Here is a 17,884-nt window from a genome sequence, read left to right as displayed (position 1 = left end):
GATGAACCATCAAACACCAGAATACACCCCAATCAAGGAACTATTAATTCAGGCAATCAACCAAGCAGCAAACAACAGCCCAATCAAAGAACTCCCAAGGAGAGAACACTCCCCCTACCAACACAAGCAGGGCAAGCTATGGTATATAAACTGAGAGCAAGGCTCACTCCCTCTTCGCACTGAAGTTGTTGCTTAGTCTGGCAATGAAACATCTGCAAGAAAACAACAAGGCTCAGAGAGCACCAAGGACTCCACTGTCAACTTCCTCTCTCAGAGCCTCAGAAGTATGCTAGGCACAGGCTTCTGGGAACCTGCAAGATATTTCTACTTCTACCCTTACTTCCTCTAGCTTGAGGAAAGGATTTTTCAAAGCCAGGCACAACAGCCTTCCATCCATGTTATTATTTGGCATGTATGCCAATATTCCTCTACCTCAGTGCACTTGCCCTTGTGACGTTGGGGAGATAGAGACCATTCATCATTTCCTTTTTATTGTATTTGTATAAGGATTTCGAAAGGACATAATAATCCCTCTTTTACAAAGAGCACCTGGGAGAACAGATGATTTTTACACCCACTTTTTACTGTCAAGATTCATTCCGTGATACCACCTACACAGTAATCAAATTTATTGCTGCAGCAGCTGAAGCGAGGTAACAATTAACATCAAATAGTAACTTGACAATATTTTCTCTTTCCTTTTAGCTGTTTTGATTTTGTTTAGTGGTTTCTATTGCTGATCTCTGATTGTAAATAAAGAATTTGAGAATATAAAAGGAATTTAACAAGCCAGTGAAGTGTAATGTACAGACTGCTAAACCTGACTGAGATGATTAAGTTCAAATCTTCTCTTGGCCCTTAAAAAATAAAGGCTCTGCTAGATCAGATCAGATCTACATTTAATTCACTATGTAAGAGATAGTTCCAGTTTTGTGCTACTCCTCAGTTAATCTCTCCCTCCTTACTACCACCAGTTGGTAGTAAGGAGGGAGAAATTAACTGGAGAGTAGCACAAAACTCAAATATCTCCCTACTCCTATTCAACATCTACATGAAACCATTGGCTGTGATCATCCACTGGTATGGGATCTGGTTTTGGGATCAGGTTTCATCTGTCCATGGATGGTAGTAAATGATACATTTCTAACTTCGGCTAAATATGCGTGCAGGTAATCCTTGCTTACTGCTTGCCTCATTTAGCGACAGTTAGAAATTATGACAATGTAAAAAAAAGAGCTTTGGGACAGTCCTCGCATTTACAACCATTGCGATGTCCTGTGGTCATGTGATCGCCATTTGCATGCTTCACAACTGGCTTCCAACAAGCAGAGATTCAGACAGGGTAGGCAGCGACAGGGGAGTGCAGGCCAAAAGAGCAGAAATGGGGGGGAAATAGGAGGAATTGAAGCACACGCTGTGATCATAAATGCAAGTAGGCTGCCAAGCACCTGAATTTTGATCATATGACCATGGGGGCACTGCAACAGCCGTTAACTTCAAGGACTAGTTGTAACTACCATTTGTTCAGCGCTGTTGTAACTTCAAACAGTCACTAACAAATGGTCATTAAGTGAGCACTACCCGTAATGGAGAATGCGGAAGTAAAACGTCAAGTCGTGGTCATGTGATGTCTCGCTTAACAACTGCAGTGATTTGCTTAATGACCAAATGGGAAGAGACATCAAAGCTCGTCATGGTTATATATTTTCCACCTAGTGATGGAGTTACCAGTCCCAATCGTGGTTGCTAAATGAGGACTACCTATAGAGGGCAAAGGGAATGGTCTTGAAGGACAGAAGGAAGAGCTGCTACAAAGGCAATGGTCAGATAAGCAGGGCTTGAGCCCAGACCAAGAAAATGTGAGAAAATGTCTCAGACAAACCCCTCCCTAGTCCACATGAAAATGAAATGAGGGAGGGGGAAGCACATTCAAACTTACATGATTCTATTACTATAGCTGTTACAATCAAAGTTGTCCTGACCTATATGGCATTGATTTCTTAGTTTGGCCTACCTTGTTGGGCTGACAATAAGGTAGTTATCAAAGTGCTGTCTTCTTTTGTCTAAATGAGGTAACACTCCCTGGGGTGGAGCTCATTTGTAATCTGGGGAACCTCTTGAACTCACAAAATCCTGCTCAAGGAACAGTTGGCAGTTGTGGTCAACACAGCCTTTGCGCGGCTCTATCATGCATGCCAACTGCAACCTTATCTGGAACAGCAGCTGTTACACACTGTCACTCATACCTTAGTCACCCCTCAACTACACTATTGCAATGTGCTCTACATTGGGCTATCACTGAACAGCATTTGGAAGCTGCAGTTGGTCCAGTGACTCCAACAGTAATGGATTCACCACAAAGCACTCACACAAAGAAATGCACTGATTGCAAATTGGCTTCTAGGTTACAATTCAAGGTGCTGGTTGCCATCTTTAACAACTTACATGTTTGAAGGTCTGGATATCTGCAGGACCACCTTCTCCCAATAGCATCTGCCTACCTAACAAGATTTGCTATGTGCCCCCTCAGTTAGAGATTGGCACCTTCAAGGGCCATGTAAGCATGCCTTTCCAGTCACTGACCTCTCAATGTATGATCAAACTCTTTGCCTTGTGGTTTTTAGGAAGTGGGTAAAAAACCTGGTTGTTCCACCAAACCAGGAAGCTGATCTGTAACTGCCCTGTAGCCATGAGATTGGATTTCTTTTTATTAGTGTTATTTTTAATTTTTCTGGTCCTGCCTATTACTTTATAGTAAAGGTAAAGGTTTCCCTTGACATTAAGTCCAGTCGTGTCCGACTCTAGGGGGTGGTGCTCATCTTCGTTTCAAAGCCGAAGAGCCGGCGTTTGTCCGTAGACACTTCCGTGGTCTTGTGGCCGGCATGACTAAACGGAACGCCGTTACCTTCCCCCCGAAGCGGTACCTATTAATCTAGTTACACCCTAATCACCTGACTAACCTCACTAGGCACATGATGTGGTATAGCCAATAAAATACCTTGCAACTATATTCAGTTACATGTTTATATTAATTTGAGTAAGTCTACAAAGAGGGAATGTTGACCCCACACCTCTTTAGGCCTCCAATGCTATCAATAAACCAATTTGTGCTTCAGTGTAAAGTATCCTGGTCTGTGTTTTAAATTAGCTCCTTTTAGGTTTTTCCTACTATCATAGGAATATTTCTAGTTGCTGTTCTTTAAACTCATTGTATGGTTTTTAATCCTAGTTATGTTTTGGGAAATTATATACCACTCAGATTGACATAGCCTATAAGCCCTGTAAATAAAAAACCACCCAGAGTCCTCCGTGTGGGGGAGATGGGCGGTGATAAAAATATGATAAATAAATAAATAAAAATAAAAATAATTTGGCCAGCCAAATACCTTCAGGAATTTTTGTTTGCTCATGTGTAACTAGCATTTAAATATAATTTGTGTTTCAAATGTAGAGATTCCAGATAGCATGAAGTCATAAAAAATGAACATCATGAAATGAATTCCATATTTAATTATGTGCTGTGCCTATTTTCCAAATCTATTTGGAAAAAAACAATCCACCCCAATCATGATCCCATTCACCCATTCCCTGCCAGTTTTTCCTTACACCTCACACCCTCTAAGCCTCTCTTGGGGAAAGATTCTTCAATCTTGACTAGCTGTTTATCCTATTTTACAGCTTTTCCAAGACTTAACTTATACATTAATGGCAAGGCAACTATAACGATACATGGCATCTCACTAGCTGACAGTAGGCCAGTCATTCTATTTCTCTATCTGGCTAACTCTGGATAAGTAGTATAATACAGTCATAATAAATGAGTCACTTTTGTGAGATGGGCAGCTATATAAATATGATTAATGAATGAATAATATAAACCCACTTATCAAGTTCCTATTAATTTGGCACATAAAATTTGGCACATCCAATATTGCCTCATAGACTGAATTCTGAAGACCCATGTGGCTTCTTTTTGAACATTTTTCTTGCTCTTAGCCTAGGTTCTGCTCATGCCAGAGGTTGAAAGAGAGTATTTCTTTCTGTGATTTTTCTTGTGGAACAGGCTTGACAGGTTTAAGTGAGAGGCCACTTCTTTCATTATGGTATGTGAGGAATTTACCAAGAAAACAAGCAACAAAATGCTGCTAGCAGGTCCTTCACTCCCAGCAACAGGAAGGAACTTAGACCATGCTGAAGGCTGCCTATAAAATTCCCTCCCAAAATGGGAGAAAATGCTGATAATGGGGGAAAGAAAGTAGCAAATACAAGATTAAAACTACTCTCTTCTAGTTTTGAGGAGCCAGAGTCAATGATGAAACCAACTTCACACCCAAAAAATCACTCTGACATAACCATAATGGATAGGAGTTGGGTAAGGGCATGGTTTTGAAGTCAGGACATAAAATTACCAACAAAGGGGAAGGGAGGAGCTTGTAATTGCAACCTTGGTAGGCATTAGTAATCTCCGCATTGGATGATCTGCCCCTTCAGTGGGACTGTCCTAGGGTTAAGCCTACTCTGTCATTGTCAAAAGGAAAAGCCTGAAAGAGTAAGTTTAATAAAGACCACAGTCTTCCAAACTACTTGTTTTCTAATGGTGTCAATTCCAAATTGCAGATGAGAATTAGAAAAGCCAAGTGAAGTCAGTGAAGAATTCAGAATTCCTGTTAGCAAGCAGAGACTTTCTTTTGAGAAAAACTTTCTAATTATTACCTTGGGTGTTCAAATACCAAAAAAAGTGCCTTCATTCTGGTGCCTAGCAAAAGTTGAATGAGTAGCAAATTTTCATTTGGCCACTATATTAATATGGTTACTAGTAGGTAAGCTCTTAAAAAGGTTTACATTGTTCCATTTTCTCTTCCCAAATGACCTTCACCTCAGCTAAGGATCCCATATTGTTTTGCGAGCAGCAGCTGCTTATAGGAAGTTTCCACCACAGTCCTTTATCCCTTCACTTAGACCTTGCATAGTAAGAGTTGCTGACAGAACTGGAAGGAAAAATGGGGAAAAACAGTGGGCCATTAAATAAGAAAACATAATATTCCCCACTGAACTCAGAAATCTATCTTCTAAATAGACATTACAGTAATCAACAATGGGTAAAGAGAGATGAAATTTGAATTTGCTTTAACAGAGCAAACACAGCCTTTTCAGTGGCAGCACCTGCTCTGCGGAACATCTGAGATTCAGATGGCCCCAATTGTTTGTTTTAATCCTGTAAACCTCCCACAGTCACTTGTTTGAGATGGGCAGCTATATAAATCATATAGACAGAGTCTTTGTTTAGCGACCATTCACTATTACGATGGTGATGAAAAAGTAACTTTGCGACCAATCTTTGCATTTATGACCTTCGCAGGTCTTTAAGGAAAGTTGAAGTAAGATCATAAGCAGTCGCGGTTCATTTAACTGCTTCACTTAATGACCAAGTTGCCAGTCCCAAGAGTGGTCACTAAAATGAGGACTACCTGTAAAAAATGCCCTCAAAAAAATTTATGTGCATTTCTCTTAATGTATCAGTTTTTGAATGCATTTTTCCAGATAGGCATTTTTACAAGCTAACTTTTCTACATTGTATTTTATACACTATAATTTACTCTTTTATGTGTATTTTATGTGTATTTAATACATGCATTTGTATATATTTTTAAGTTGTGGACTTACTAAAATGTATAACTGCATTCTGGTTCACATACTTTTTGAGAAGTGCCAGAATGGGTAAACTCATATTAATTAGTCTGAGTGAGATTGGTGGTGACTAAATTTCATATGTAAATGAATAAAATAAAAAAATATTAAAATGTCAATCAAAATTTTCTCCCATCTCTAGTGGTAACAGCAAGATATTATAAGATACTTACAATGTGGGATAATGCCACTGGCATACCAATAAAATTAAGGAATAGTTGCAATGTAGATATTGATCTACTGGATAAAGCTATAAATAATCATCACAATATTAACAGCTATTGGCTTTAACCAATACTTTAAAAATTACTGGAAAAATAAACTATCTGAACAGGATATGGACAAAATAATAGACATGTGCAATTTAAAGAAAACATGAAAAATTATGAAATGTATATATCTTTGCCAACAATAGTTGTCTAAGACTCACCTGGGACTTGATGACCTGTAATTATTATAAATTAAGAGAAGATACATGAAGCACTGTAAGTACTTCAACCGCATGTTATAAATGCTGATATTTGTGTTTATCATTCATGTACTTTATTGCCAACGCTCTTGCATACATTTACTTTAATGTGGCAGATTATTAATGATCCATGGGCCAGCATCCGCATTCCATCTGCACCACTGAACTCTTCTCTAAGACCCTACCAACCTCACCCTGCATCCACTCTCATATTGCTCTACAATGCAATGGAATTACATTCTTCTTAGGCCTGCTGCATGTAGAGAAATTTAAACCTTCTCTATGTCACATTTAACCCCCAAATGGTAATAAGTGTTTTAAAAGAGTTTTCTATCAAGCTGGTTAGAAAATGTCTTCCCCTTATGGTTTATATTTATACCTGGAGAAATCAGAGAATATGTGCAGATTTAAGTATATGAATGGAGAGTTCAGTTAATGGATTTGAAGGTATGATGAGTTAAAATTATCCCCACCCAATGTCTGTATCTCAAAATCACTGTGAAAGGGGTGGTTGTGGTAATGATTTTAAGAGAGGAAGAGGTGGTTTTGGTTTAGCCAAATGTCAGCTAGGGCCATGCCTTATCTGGCCCAAATTATTATTCCTGAATATATAAACCTCAGATGGGAAATATTTACCTATCTTTAATGCACATACAGTGTGATAAAAATAATGCATAAGACAAAAGCAAAACAAACATATTTGATGGTAAGGGTGGACAGGGAGAGAAAACAATGGCTGTTGATCCCAGCCAAGCTGATGGGTGGAGTCTTACTGCCCTTCTTTCTGATGCAACCAGGTGGAATCAAATGCTACTGCTGCTGGTAGCAGTAATAGGTGATATTGGAACAGTATACTATGTGATCAGAAGCTGAGAAAAAACAAAAACAAAATCTTCCCAAACTTTTGTTTGCAAAGCACATCTGCTGATAAGCAAAAGCTGTTGACTAATCCAAACCTCAAATAATATCTAGTATCTAAAATATTAATAAAGTAAAACACGTAAAATAATATCTAAAACACCTAATCCTTTTCATGTTTTGAAATTAATAGGTATTCAAATTTTAAGTCTAGAATTATATAGGTACTGACTCGTCTACTGAAAAAGGGCTCACCTGCAGTACAGAGTGACCAATAGGACTATTTTCTGAGAGTTCAGCCTCATACAGTGGTTTCTCAAACTTTGGTGCATTGTCATTCATGTCCAGAATGGTGATGCGCAACAAAGCGCTGCTAGCACGTGGTGGACTACCCCCATCTTGGACCCGGATGGTTAAATCATAAGACTCTGACTGTTCCCGGTCTAGGTTTCCCATAACAATTAGCTGTGGCTGTTTCTCATCTTGATCCTCTGCTACCTGCAAGCCAAAAAGTTTCTGGGCATCTGAACCAGGCATGAGCTCATAGGAAGCCACACCATTGGCACCAGCATCACGATCCATGGCCAATGGAATAGGGAAGAGTGCACCAATATTGGTATTTTCAGGAATGGCTAGTGTGATGACAGGAGATGCAAAGTTGGGTGTGTTGTCATTGATGTCCAGCACTTCAATCTGTCCCTCCAGCAGGCGAGGGCTATTGTTCATCAGGTCTGTGATAGAAACCTCAAACTCCAGAAAACAAGGCTCTCCTTGGACTAACTGCTGGCATTCTCTCAGGCTTTCCCGATCAATTGAAGTTTCTGTGGTGTAGATGTCACCAGTCTTGCCATCCACACGTAGGTAGGGGGCACCCACCTCTAATTTATAGAGGTGTCCTACATCTGGGAAACCATAGTCTGCTGCCAGACTTCCAATGAGCGTGTTGGGTGGCTGTTCCTCCTGTACCTTATAGACTACACGAGTTCCAGAACCCAGGCAGGGAAGCTGGAGGAAAAACCACAAGCCCAGGCAAGAAACCAGCTGCTGCATTTTGAACCGGGCTGAAACTGAAAGAAAGCAGAGAAAACAAATCATTAATAATAGCAAAGTTCACTTCCCTACCAAAGAAAACTTCATTTAGTTTTTATACAAAGCAGCATGCAGCTGCTCTGGACTATATATACAGGTCTCTACAGAACCAACACTTATGAATCCCCAGTTTCTTCCTGAATATAGAGAAAGCATTCCCAGTTTCAGAAGTGCCTCTATGAATCAACTGCCTCTGAGAATCACTCCAGGCTCGATACCAGAATGGCCACACCTGGCTCTGGAGAAAGCCACACCCACCATTGCTTCATACCTTAGTCACTATATGATAAGCTGTAATCTTTAATAAAAATGCAAAGAACAGGAATCTACAGTTACCCTGGCTATTTTAACTTGGTGGAGAGCTCCATCAAAAATAGAAAAACACCAACGATATATACAATACCAAACAGAAATCTATGGTATGACTTTGCATTACAGAAGCATTTACATGCTTCTGATTACACATTACAAATGCACACAATAGAATTTCAGCATCATTTTTCAGAAGAAATTACTATAGATGAGAGAACAGTCTTTTGATTTCCTGAAAAAGCCCATTTTTCCCATTGTTGAAATGTAATACAGGTAGTCCTCGAGTTACGCCCATTTGTTCAGCAACCAAAGTTATGATGGCACTGAACAAAGGGACTTACAACTGGTCCTCGAAGTTCTGGCTGCTGCAGCACCCCCACGATCACATGAACAAAATTCAAGTACTTGGCAACCAGCTCACAAGACCAGTTGCAGCGTCCTGCGGTCATGTGATTGTCATTTGCGACCTTCCCTGCTGACTTCCCACAAGCAAAATCAATGGGGAAGCCAGCAGGGAAGGTCGCAAGTCGCTTGGGTAAGTCTCCCCCACCCCCAGCCTTTCTTCGCTTGCACACACCACATCCTCCGTCCCCTCTTTGCTAGCATGAACCCCATGCCTTCTTTCCTTGGCCTCCCTGCACTCACACACATGCACACACCCTGCACCCTTTCCACAGCCCTCCTGCGATCACACGCACCCTGCGCCCTTTCCCCAACCTCCCTGCACTTCCATGCACCCTGCACCCTTTCCCCAGCCTCCCTGTGCTCGCACACACCTTGCGTGCTCTTTCCTGAGCTTATGTTGCACCACAATACCCCCAACTCATGTGCGGCCTACGCTGGGCCTCCCAGGGCCTCCCGCACAGCCGCCACACTCTTTACTTGGGAATCTCTCCACTTCCCACTTAAGAACCCATGTTCTGGGGTTACGACAACAACCAGGACTGCCTGAATTGCATCACGCTTTACAATTGCATTGCTTAGCAATAGTAATTCCAGTCCCAATTGAAGTCGCAACTTGAGGACTACATGTAAAGTCTTTTTAATACAACATGTTCAGCCTTATATTTTATGATTTTAATTCTGGTTTTATTGTAAACCGCTCAGAGTCCCCCTTTCTTGGGGGAGATGGGTGGTAATAGAAGTTCAAAAAATAAATAAATAAATAAATAAATAAAGTGCAAGTTAAATGACTTGAAGGCTAAGTAATATTAGAATTACTCTAATTTAAAAAAAAAGCTATGGCAGCTATGAACAATGAGTATAAAAAGTGAAATAGCAATGTCACAAGTCTCATATGTGGCACATAATTTATGGAGCAGGAAATCTCTGGATAAAGGAACAGAGGCAGAACCAATATACCAATGTGTGTAAATATAATTATGAATAAAGCTAAGAAACTAAATTAGTATTTTGTGAACACTACAAGTAATGTTTGTCCTTAGCAAGTTTGTAGCCAGCAAATCTAACAGCAAAATTGGTGGGAAAAGACAATTCAAAGTTATTCTCTCTAATGAGGCACCCTAAGAGATTTCAAAGTTTCTCTTAAACCCACAGGTACCACAGGATAAGAAAAATTATTTACAAGACCTTGCTCATCTACCTAACAACCATGTTATACTGTATAACTTCAGAATATGCGTGTGCTCAATCCCCATGATCTCATTAAAAAAAAAACCCTTAAAACTAGCTTATCTTCTGATTTATTATAGTGTAGTGCTTTTCTGTATAACTTTTCTATAGATTAAAAAAATTTCTAGAGAATTTTAGCAGGTTGAATTGTGGCTTAGTTCCCTTAACCCTATTTTTCCCATAAGGTCTTACATTTACCAACTGCCATCAATAAAAATCAAATTGGCAATTCCTTTTCAAGTTTCTCCTTCAGGATTTGTATGAAAATTATTTTAGCCTGTCCCTATGTTTGAAAAATCCACAATTGTTATCATCAGAGATTCCAAATCCTGGGGATACAGCCAAGAAGAACAAAGATAGTGACTAGATTAAGATGAAGATTAAGATAGTGACTGATCCAGAATATTAGCAACATTCTTGTTAATGTCAGCCCAAAATGCAATAATAATAATAATAATAATAATAAGACTTATGCAACAAATGGTTACTGAATTCTCTCTGAAATGTCCGGTATGTAGAAAGCTCTGTGTGTGTGCGTGTGTGTGTGTGTTTGTGTGTGTGTGATATTAATCTCATTTTAAGATGACAGGAAACAAAATGCATATTGTAAAATATAACTTCATTCTTCCAAAGGCCATGTACTAATGGAAATGCCTCCATATTGCCATATAACTCCAATATTGCAGGAGCTTCATTGACTGTTAGTTTGTTTCTGGGTGCAAGTCAAAATGCTGGTAACAATCTACAGATTATCATTATTAGTCTTACATAGCTCAGGACTTGGATATTTATGGACTGCTTGCTTCTGGTGGAAACTGTCTATTCAAGGCATGCTGGTCAAGAGAGCATACTAAGAGTCTCCATTCTTCACAATGTACAGCAGGAGGGGGCTCCAAACCAAACTTCTCAGTCAGTTGTTCTCACAAACAAGATCAGCATCTTCATTTTGAAAGCTTGTTAACACCTAGCTGTTTAAGTGGGCATTAGGGATTGAGGAGTCAACATAAGTAAATAAGAAGTGTATGGCATTGCTTCCTGCTGTTTTATTACTGTTTTTGAGATATACATATACATCTCCTTCTATCCCTCTGCGTGTACACATCGTGTGTGCATGCTAGATTTACTGGTGTATAACTTGTGTAAACTGGATTCATTTGATTGAAGCAGCATAAAACCGCTTGTAAGAAATTATACACAAATGTAAATAACATCAATTTCCTTAATTTCCTTCAGCTTATTATAAAGAAGGGGAACTGTTGTAGGAGCTACAGTTAATTCCTCCAGAATCTCTAACAACCGTAGATCTTCAAAAGCAGCTTTCACATCAGGATCAAACAAAAAACAAATGTTTAGACTGAATATACTGGTAAGGAGCACTTATTTTTAAATTCTGTAAAAAATTTTAAAATGGTTTCCTCAGAACTGAGTTGATTGAAGGTAAGTGTTATGAAAGGCTCAGTTTATTGGTAAGTGTTATGAAAGGCTCAGGTTATTAAAAAAATTAAAATATTTAAAGGCTATTTTAAAAGTATAATTATCCCATAATGAAAGTTTTTCAATACAAATGGGTCAGTTACATATATTTTCAACATATGTTTTGCAACAATAAGTGCAGGTACTGCATAAACAGTGATTCCACTATTTGCTAGGATTTCAGTGTGGTCGGGTAATAATTCTCAAGTTGAGCCCCTAAAGAAGCTGAATTCTAAAGTTCCTTATTCAAAACTATCCAAAACTAGGAGAAATGTACTAAAGTATCCAAAACTAGGAGAAATGTACAATGTAAGGCTTGAAGTGTGGAAGATACTTTCTCAATAGATAAATATAATTTATGTAATGAAAACTGCAAAAGATGTCCTTGCTTAAGACATTTCTTTGATAAGCTGGATTTTTTTTTAAAAAGTGCTGGAATACATTTGGAAGGCTGCTCAAACTAATCAACCATGGAATAATATTCTTTTTAATCACATTTATCATGTGCTAAATAATCAAGGAATGTATACCCTCTGTCTAGAACTTTTATCTGCATGAAAACAGAGGATAATTGTAAACTATAAACTGAGTATAGTTTCTCATGCTATGATAAACAAAGGAGTTAGAACAATAACCTAATACCCCAATCCTTATGCTTTACTAGGTTATTACTGTGACCAAGTGGCTTCAGGACTGATTTATTCCAATTTACAGAATAACCAAGCAGGATGTCAAAGTGACATAATGAAGTAAGATTAGAAATAAAGACATAGTCATAGGGGTCCATAACTAACTACAACAACAAAAATTGATGTAAAGTGCATCATAATGCCATGTCACAAACATGAAAAACAAGTATATAAATCATCAGGATGCCAAAACACGTTTCTTCATTGATCCTCCTTGCCCCCTCTGGAGTTGCTTAAGTTTCTGGTTTATCAATAAAGGATAAAACATCAGCATATGACTGTGTACACCCAAATGTGCACGTACATACATATACATAATCACAGGGCTGAAAGAGTCGTAATAAAAAAATCAAGTCCAATCCTTATTCAATGCAGGAATTCAGATTAAATCAGCTCAAAAAATAGCATTCACCCTTTCCATAAAAATATGCATTTTGTTCCTAGTCTCCCAAGCATCTTTGTTGAATTTCACTTCAGATTTATCTAAATGTTTTTTAAAGTATGGTGCCTAGACTTGGGCACAATTCTTAAAGCAGAGGTCTGAACAAGTATTATTTCTGTAGTTTGGAAATTAGGCTTGGTATAGTGTGATACAATGGTATAGGTAAACAGTATCTTCTAATTCTGTCATGTAATCTCTCAGACATAAAAGCTATGCCTGGCATTAATAAACTTAGTCTGGTAATAGCTGGGCATGAAACACACAGTCTGTCATGCTGGAGGGAAAGGAAGTTGAAAGGAGCTGGCAGGAAAGGAGCTGTGTCTGGAGTTGGAGAGATGAATAATATGACAGGTGGCAGTAGGCAGTTTTGGCTGCTGAAGATCTGCAGGTTCCAGGATGGATCAAAGATCACTGAAGATCTGCAGATTCCTGGGTGAAAGGAAGATCACCAAAGGTGTTGGAAGATAACATGATGTTGGACTATGTTTATCTTTGTCAGATTACAGGTTGAACAATAACCTCTTCTCAGAACTCACTTGGAGTGATCTCCAAGGATCAGGGTATCCCATGGATAAGTCTGACAGCAAACAATTACTTTACATTAGAAGCTTTACTATGAGCCCTGATGGGCTTAGAATCCACTTGCTTCAATGGGATTAATAATGTCCATATTTAGAAAGAGTCACAAGACAATGTTCATTTGAGAGCAGAAACATTTATTTTTCTTCAATGAAAACCTGACAATAAGGACAGTGAGTACTGCAATAAAGTAAAATAAAGGAATAAATGTTAAGATAGCAATTAGCAGGTTTTAATACCACTTACCAGTTCCTAAATTCTAAGCTTTAATGAAATCTAATCTAATTTAATCTACACCAAAAATATGCACACTTACCCACTAAAAGCACAGCTATGGAGGGGAAGCTGAGATTAATGTTATACTCTCAGCATTAGGCCTCTCTCTCAATGTGCATTTGTGTGCATGTGTATCTCTTTTACTATGTGTTAACACCACCACCACCAACAAAAATCCTTTGCAGGGTCTGCACAGAGAAATAATCATGGAAACACCTTCAGGTTGTTCAATCACAGACATGCTTTAGAGGGGCTGCTAAAAACATTTTCAATACCGTTAATGGAAATTCCCTGCCAAAATGTAGAAGTAAATTGGATGCCCCTGTCAGAGATTACATGTGTGGGACATCCGTGGATCCTATAGATGTGAGTGAGAAATAACTTTGCCAGTTGTTGGGCAGTAGGAATCTTGGCACAAGGTATAAAGTGAGCTTGTTTAGAGAATAAATTAATTACAGTCCAAATGAGAGTTTTATTTTTGCTTTCAGACAAGTCAACAATAAAGTCCATGGCAACTTCCTTCCATGGGGCTTTGGGGGAGGCAATGGGTTGTAGAAGTCCTTGAGGCTTCCCCCCCTTCCTCTTTGCTTGTGCACAGTCATGGCATGAGGTGACATAGGAATGCACGTCAGCGCAAAGGGAAGGCCACCAAAATTGGCGCCTTACCAAGTGGAAAGTTTTTGCAAAGGCAAAATGTCCTGCATCATGGGAACAGTGCAAAACTATTTTGTGCAGAGACTCAGGCAGGTAGATTTTGCTGTTACAATACCAGACGTTGTCAATTTCAGTTAATTGGGCTTTGTTACATTGTAGCCAGGGATCCTTAGGGAGCACCTGAAGCAGTTCTTTTAGGTCTGCTTGCACTTTCACTTTCCCGGCTACTGCTTGTTCGCGCATTACACAAGCCATGCCAAGTTGCTTTTGAGAAAACACTGTATCCACAATTTCAGTTTGGGCAGTATTATATTGTGGAAGGTGGGGAAGTGCATCGGCTAGAAAGTTGCACTTCCCTGGGAGGAAATTAAGTGTAAAATTAAATTGGCTAAAGAACTGAGCCCAGAGGATTTGTTTTCCGTTAAGTTTTCTTGGAGTTTGCAAGGCTTGGAGGTTTTTGTGATCAGTCCAAACCTCAAAGGGATGTTGAGAGCCTTTGAGCAAATGCCACCAATGTGTCAGAGCAGTTTTAACAGCAAAAGCCTCTTTTTCCCAAATGAGCCAGTTGCGCTCAGAGTCTGTAAATTTATGGGAGAGGTAAGCACATGGGTGTGGGAATCCTGTGTCTTTTTGAACCAAAACCGCTCCTATGGCTGAGTCAGAGGCATCAGCTTGCACAATAAAGGGGTGGCTTGGGTCTGGGAGAGCCAAAATAGGTTCCCTGGTGAACAATAGTTTCAGTTGATCGAATGCAGCCTGGCAGTTTTCAGTCCAAGCTAGCTTAGCTCCCAGAGAAGTGACTTTTCTTGTCTCCCCCCTCCCTCTGGTTTTGAGCAAGTCTGTGAGGGGTAAAGCAATTTGCACAAATTGGGGGATAAATTGTCTATAAAAATTGGCGAAACCCAAAAAAACTTTGAAGTTGTCTTCTGGTGCGAGGGGGCTCCCACCCCATTATATCCTGAACTTTGGCAGGGTCCATTTCGATGCCATTTGATGAGATACGGTACCCCAAATAATCTAGCTGAGACTTGTGAAATTCACGCTTTGAAAGCTTAGCGTAGAGCTGAGCTTTTCTTAGTTTTTTCAGCACTTGTTTAACAAGGGGAATATGGTCCTTCAAGCTGTCAGAATAGATTAAAATGTCGTCCAAGTAAACCAGAACCCCCTTGTATAAATGCTCATGTAGGACCTCGTTGATGTATTGCATAAACACTCCAGGGGCCCCAGCTAACCCAACCGGGAGAACCTTGTACTGGTACAAACCCAGAGGGCAATTAAAAGCAGTTTTCCATTCATTCCCCTCCCAGATTTGTATCCTGAAGTACGCTTCTCTGAGGTCGAGCTTGGTGAACACCTTTTCTTTCAATAGGTGTGCCAGCATGTCTTTCATTAAGGGGAGAGGGTACTGATTGTTTACTGAGATGGCATTTATTCCATGGTAATCGGTACAGAGTCTGAGGGAGCCATCCTTTTTTGCCCGGAAAAGCACTGGGGCAGCTAAGGGGGAGTTAGCTGGCTCAATAAAACCTCTAGCCAGGTTTTTGTCTATGAATTCCCTGAGAACATTTTTCTCAGTTTCTGTCATAGCATACATCTTAGGCTTGGGCAGTTTGGCTTTCAGGTCAATTTCAATGGCGGTCAGTTTTCCTGTGAGGCGGCAGTTGGTCAGATTCCTTTTCGTTGAATACATCCATAAAATCTGAGTATTCAGCTGGAATGTCTGTTTCTGTAGGTGGCTTTTCTGCTGGCATTTGGGTGAGGAGTATCCCTGCCACATTTCGTTTTTTGGGCAGCACAACTGGTGCGTCGCTGGCACCATCTTTGAATATTAAGGCACCCGACTCCCAGTCTATTTGGGGTTTTCTACTTTTTAGCCAGGGGAGTCCCAAGATGATTGAGTAGTTGGCGATAGGGGCTACAATAAACTGCAAGGTTTCCTTATGCCCCCCCCCCCAACCTCACAGCCACAGTCTCAGTCCAGAACTCTACGGGACCCCCACGGGCGATGGAACCATCCATCTGGATAAAAACAATGGGGTGACTGAGTCTCTTAGTTTTGAGGCTTAGTGTGTTGATTAATTCAGGGTGTATTAAACATTTTGTGTACCCCAAGTCTCGCATCGCCGTTAAGTTGGCTTTATGGCGGGTTATGTTTTTTAGTTCCACTCTAACAAGATGGGGCAATCATCGCTCACCAACGGGTCTTCTTTCTCATCTTCCTCCAAAGCCGGCATGTTGCGCCCGGGAGTTTCCACCTGTTCGCGGGCACAATTTAGAACAGGTGAAACTCGTTTCCCAATGGCTTCTGCTCATCCAGGTCAGAGTCTTCCCTGGACTCCATTAGTGGCTTTACATCTGGGTCTCTCCGTGCAAGTGCTGTTGCCACGGCTCCCTTGTGTTTGGTCAGTGGGGTTTTAGTCGGCTTGGTTCCTCCTTTGGTTGCTTCTGGTTCTTCGTGGGGGCACTCCACTGCTCAATGGGTGTCTTTGCCGCACTTGAAGCACCCGCCTCTCTTCCAGCTGCAGTCTTTTAGCTCCTGTCATGGAATAGGTTTTGTTGGGCCGAGGGGAACTGACCTGGCGCCCCGGTATTCCTCCCTGCTGCTTGTGCTCAGAGCTGTCTGCAGAATTGGTATTGAATATTCTCAACTTCTCCTGCGAGGCAGATCCATTCTTTTAGAGTCTCCTCTGCCGAGTGCCCATCTTAGGATCTCCGGCTGCAAGTCCCCTTTAAAATAGTCAATCTTGGTGGTTTCCGACCAGTCCATAACTTTGCCAGCTAGGGCTTTAAAATCCATGGCATACTCTGCCACGCTTTCCCCCCCTTGCCTAAGTTGCTGGATGGCCACCTTCGCCTTCATCTTGTCAAGTGGGTCCAAACCTCTCCCTTAGTGCTTTCATGAAGTCTCACAGGCTGTTTAACTCTGGGGCCATGGCATCGTGCAGCTGCACATATCACTCTGCTGTGGTTCTGCGGAGCCTTGCGCCTACCTGGCTCACCTTCTTGTACTCAGTGGGGAAGCAGGACCCATATTCCTTCATGTAGATGGACACGCTGGTCAAGAAAAACACCAACTGTCATGGATTGCCATTGAATTTAATCTGTATCTCTTTCGGGGTCACCACCAGCACTGCCTCGCTGATCATAGCTCTCCCCCACTCGTCTTGGCTCTCTGGGTGGCCTCCACTCCGCCGGCGCCTCACTGGGGACTCAAAGTCTCGGGCCGGGGTCAGGGTGTGGCGTCTTCCCCACGATGCCACTCTGGAGAGCTGGGTTGAAATCTCCACCAGGGGATATGCCATGGTTTCAAGGGTTTTTGACACCTGTTGCAGCACCACTTCCATAGCAGACATCCTCACCTCCAACCCCCACAGTGCTTGCGGTGTCCCATTATTGTCTGTCACCATCCCACGGGACCCTGGGCTCAACACCCTTATTTGTGCCTCCAACGGTGGAGGGGCTCTTCCCTCTTCTTCCTTGGCACCGGATTGTGAAGGTCCCATCTGTGGTTCTTCTAATATTACGTCTGGAGTCTGAGGCTCTCTCACGAAATCGAGGGTGAGAAGCACGCTTTCCAACTCTGTAGTATTAAGCCGGGGTTCCGTCTCACACTCACTCTCCCCGTTCCCGGAGCTCTCCTCTGACTCAACCTTCTCTTCTTCCTCCTTGGTGTACAGCACTGTCCTCTCCGATGACGGCAGGGGTGATGGCTGCTTTGCTCAG

At 41.0% G+C, this 17,884-nt stretch overlaps 1 protein-coding gene across 2 annotated transcripts in view; it reads right to left on the bottom strand.

Moving 5' to 3' along the window:
- The window catches only part of PCDH1 (protocadherin 1), a 172,668-nt gene that overhangs the window by 130,800 nt on the left and 23,984 nt on the right, over positions 1–17,884 (bottom strand). For both annotated transcript variants that reach the window (XM_063298609.1, XM_063298608.1), the window contains exon 2: positions 7,271–8,082. In XM_063298609.1, the coding sequence (XP_063154679.1) occupies positions 7,271–8,082 (812 nt within the window). The remainder of the gene's footprint in view (positions 1–7,270; positions 8,083–17,884) is intronic.

The sequence above is a fragment of the Candoia aspera genome, chromosome 3 (assembly GCF_035149785.1).
Source record: "Candoia aspera isolate rCanAsp1 chromosome 3, rCanAsp1.hap2, whole genome shotgun sequence".
NCBI lineage: Eukaryota > Metazoa > Chordata > Lepidosauria > Squamata > Boidae > Candoia > Candoia aspera.
The sequence above is the reverse complement of the archived record's forward strand: the minus strand, read 5'-3'. Positions and strand labels throughout refer to the sequence as shown.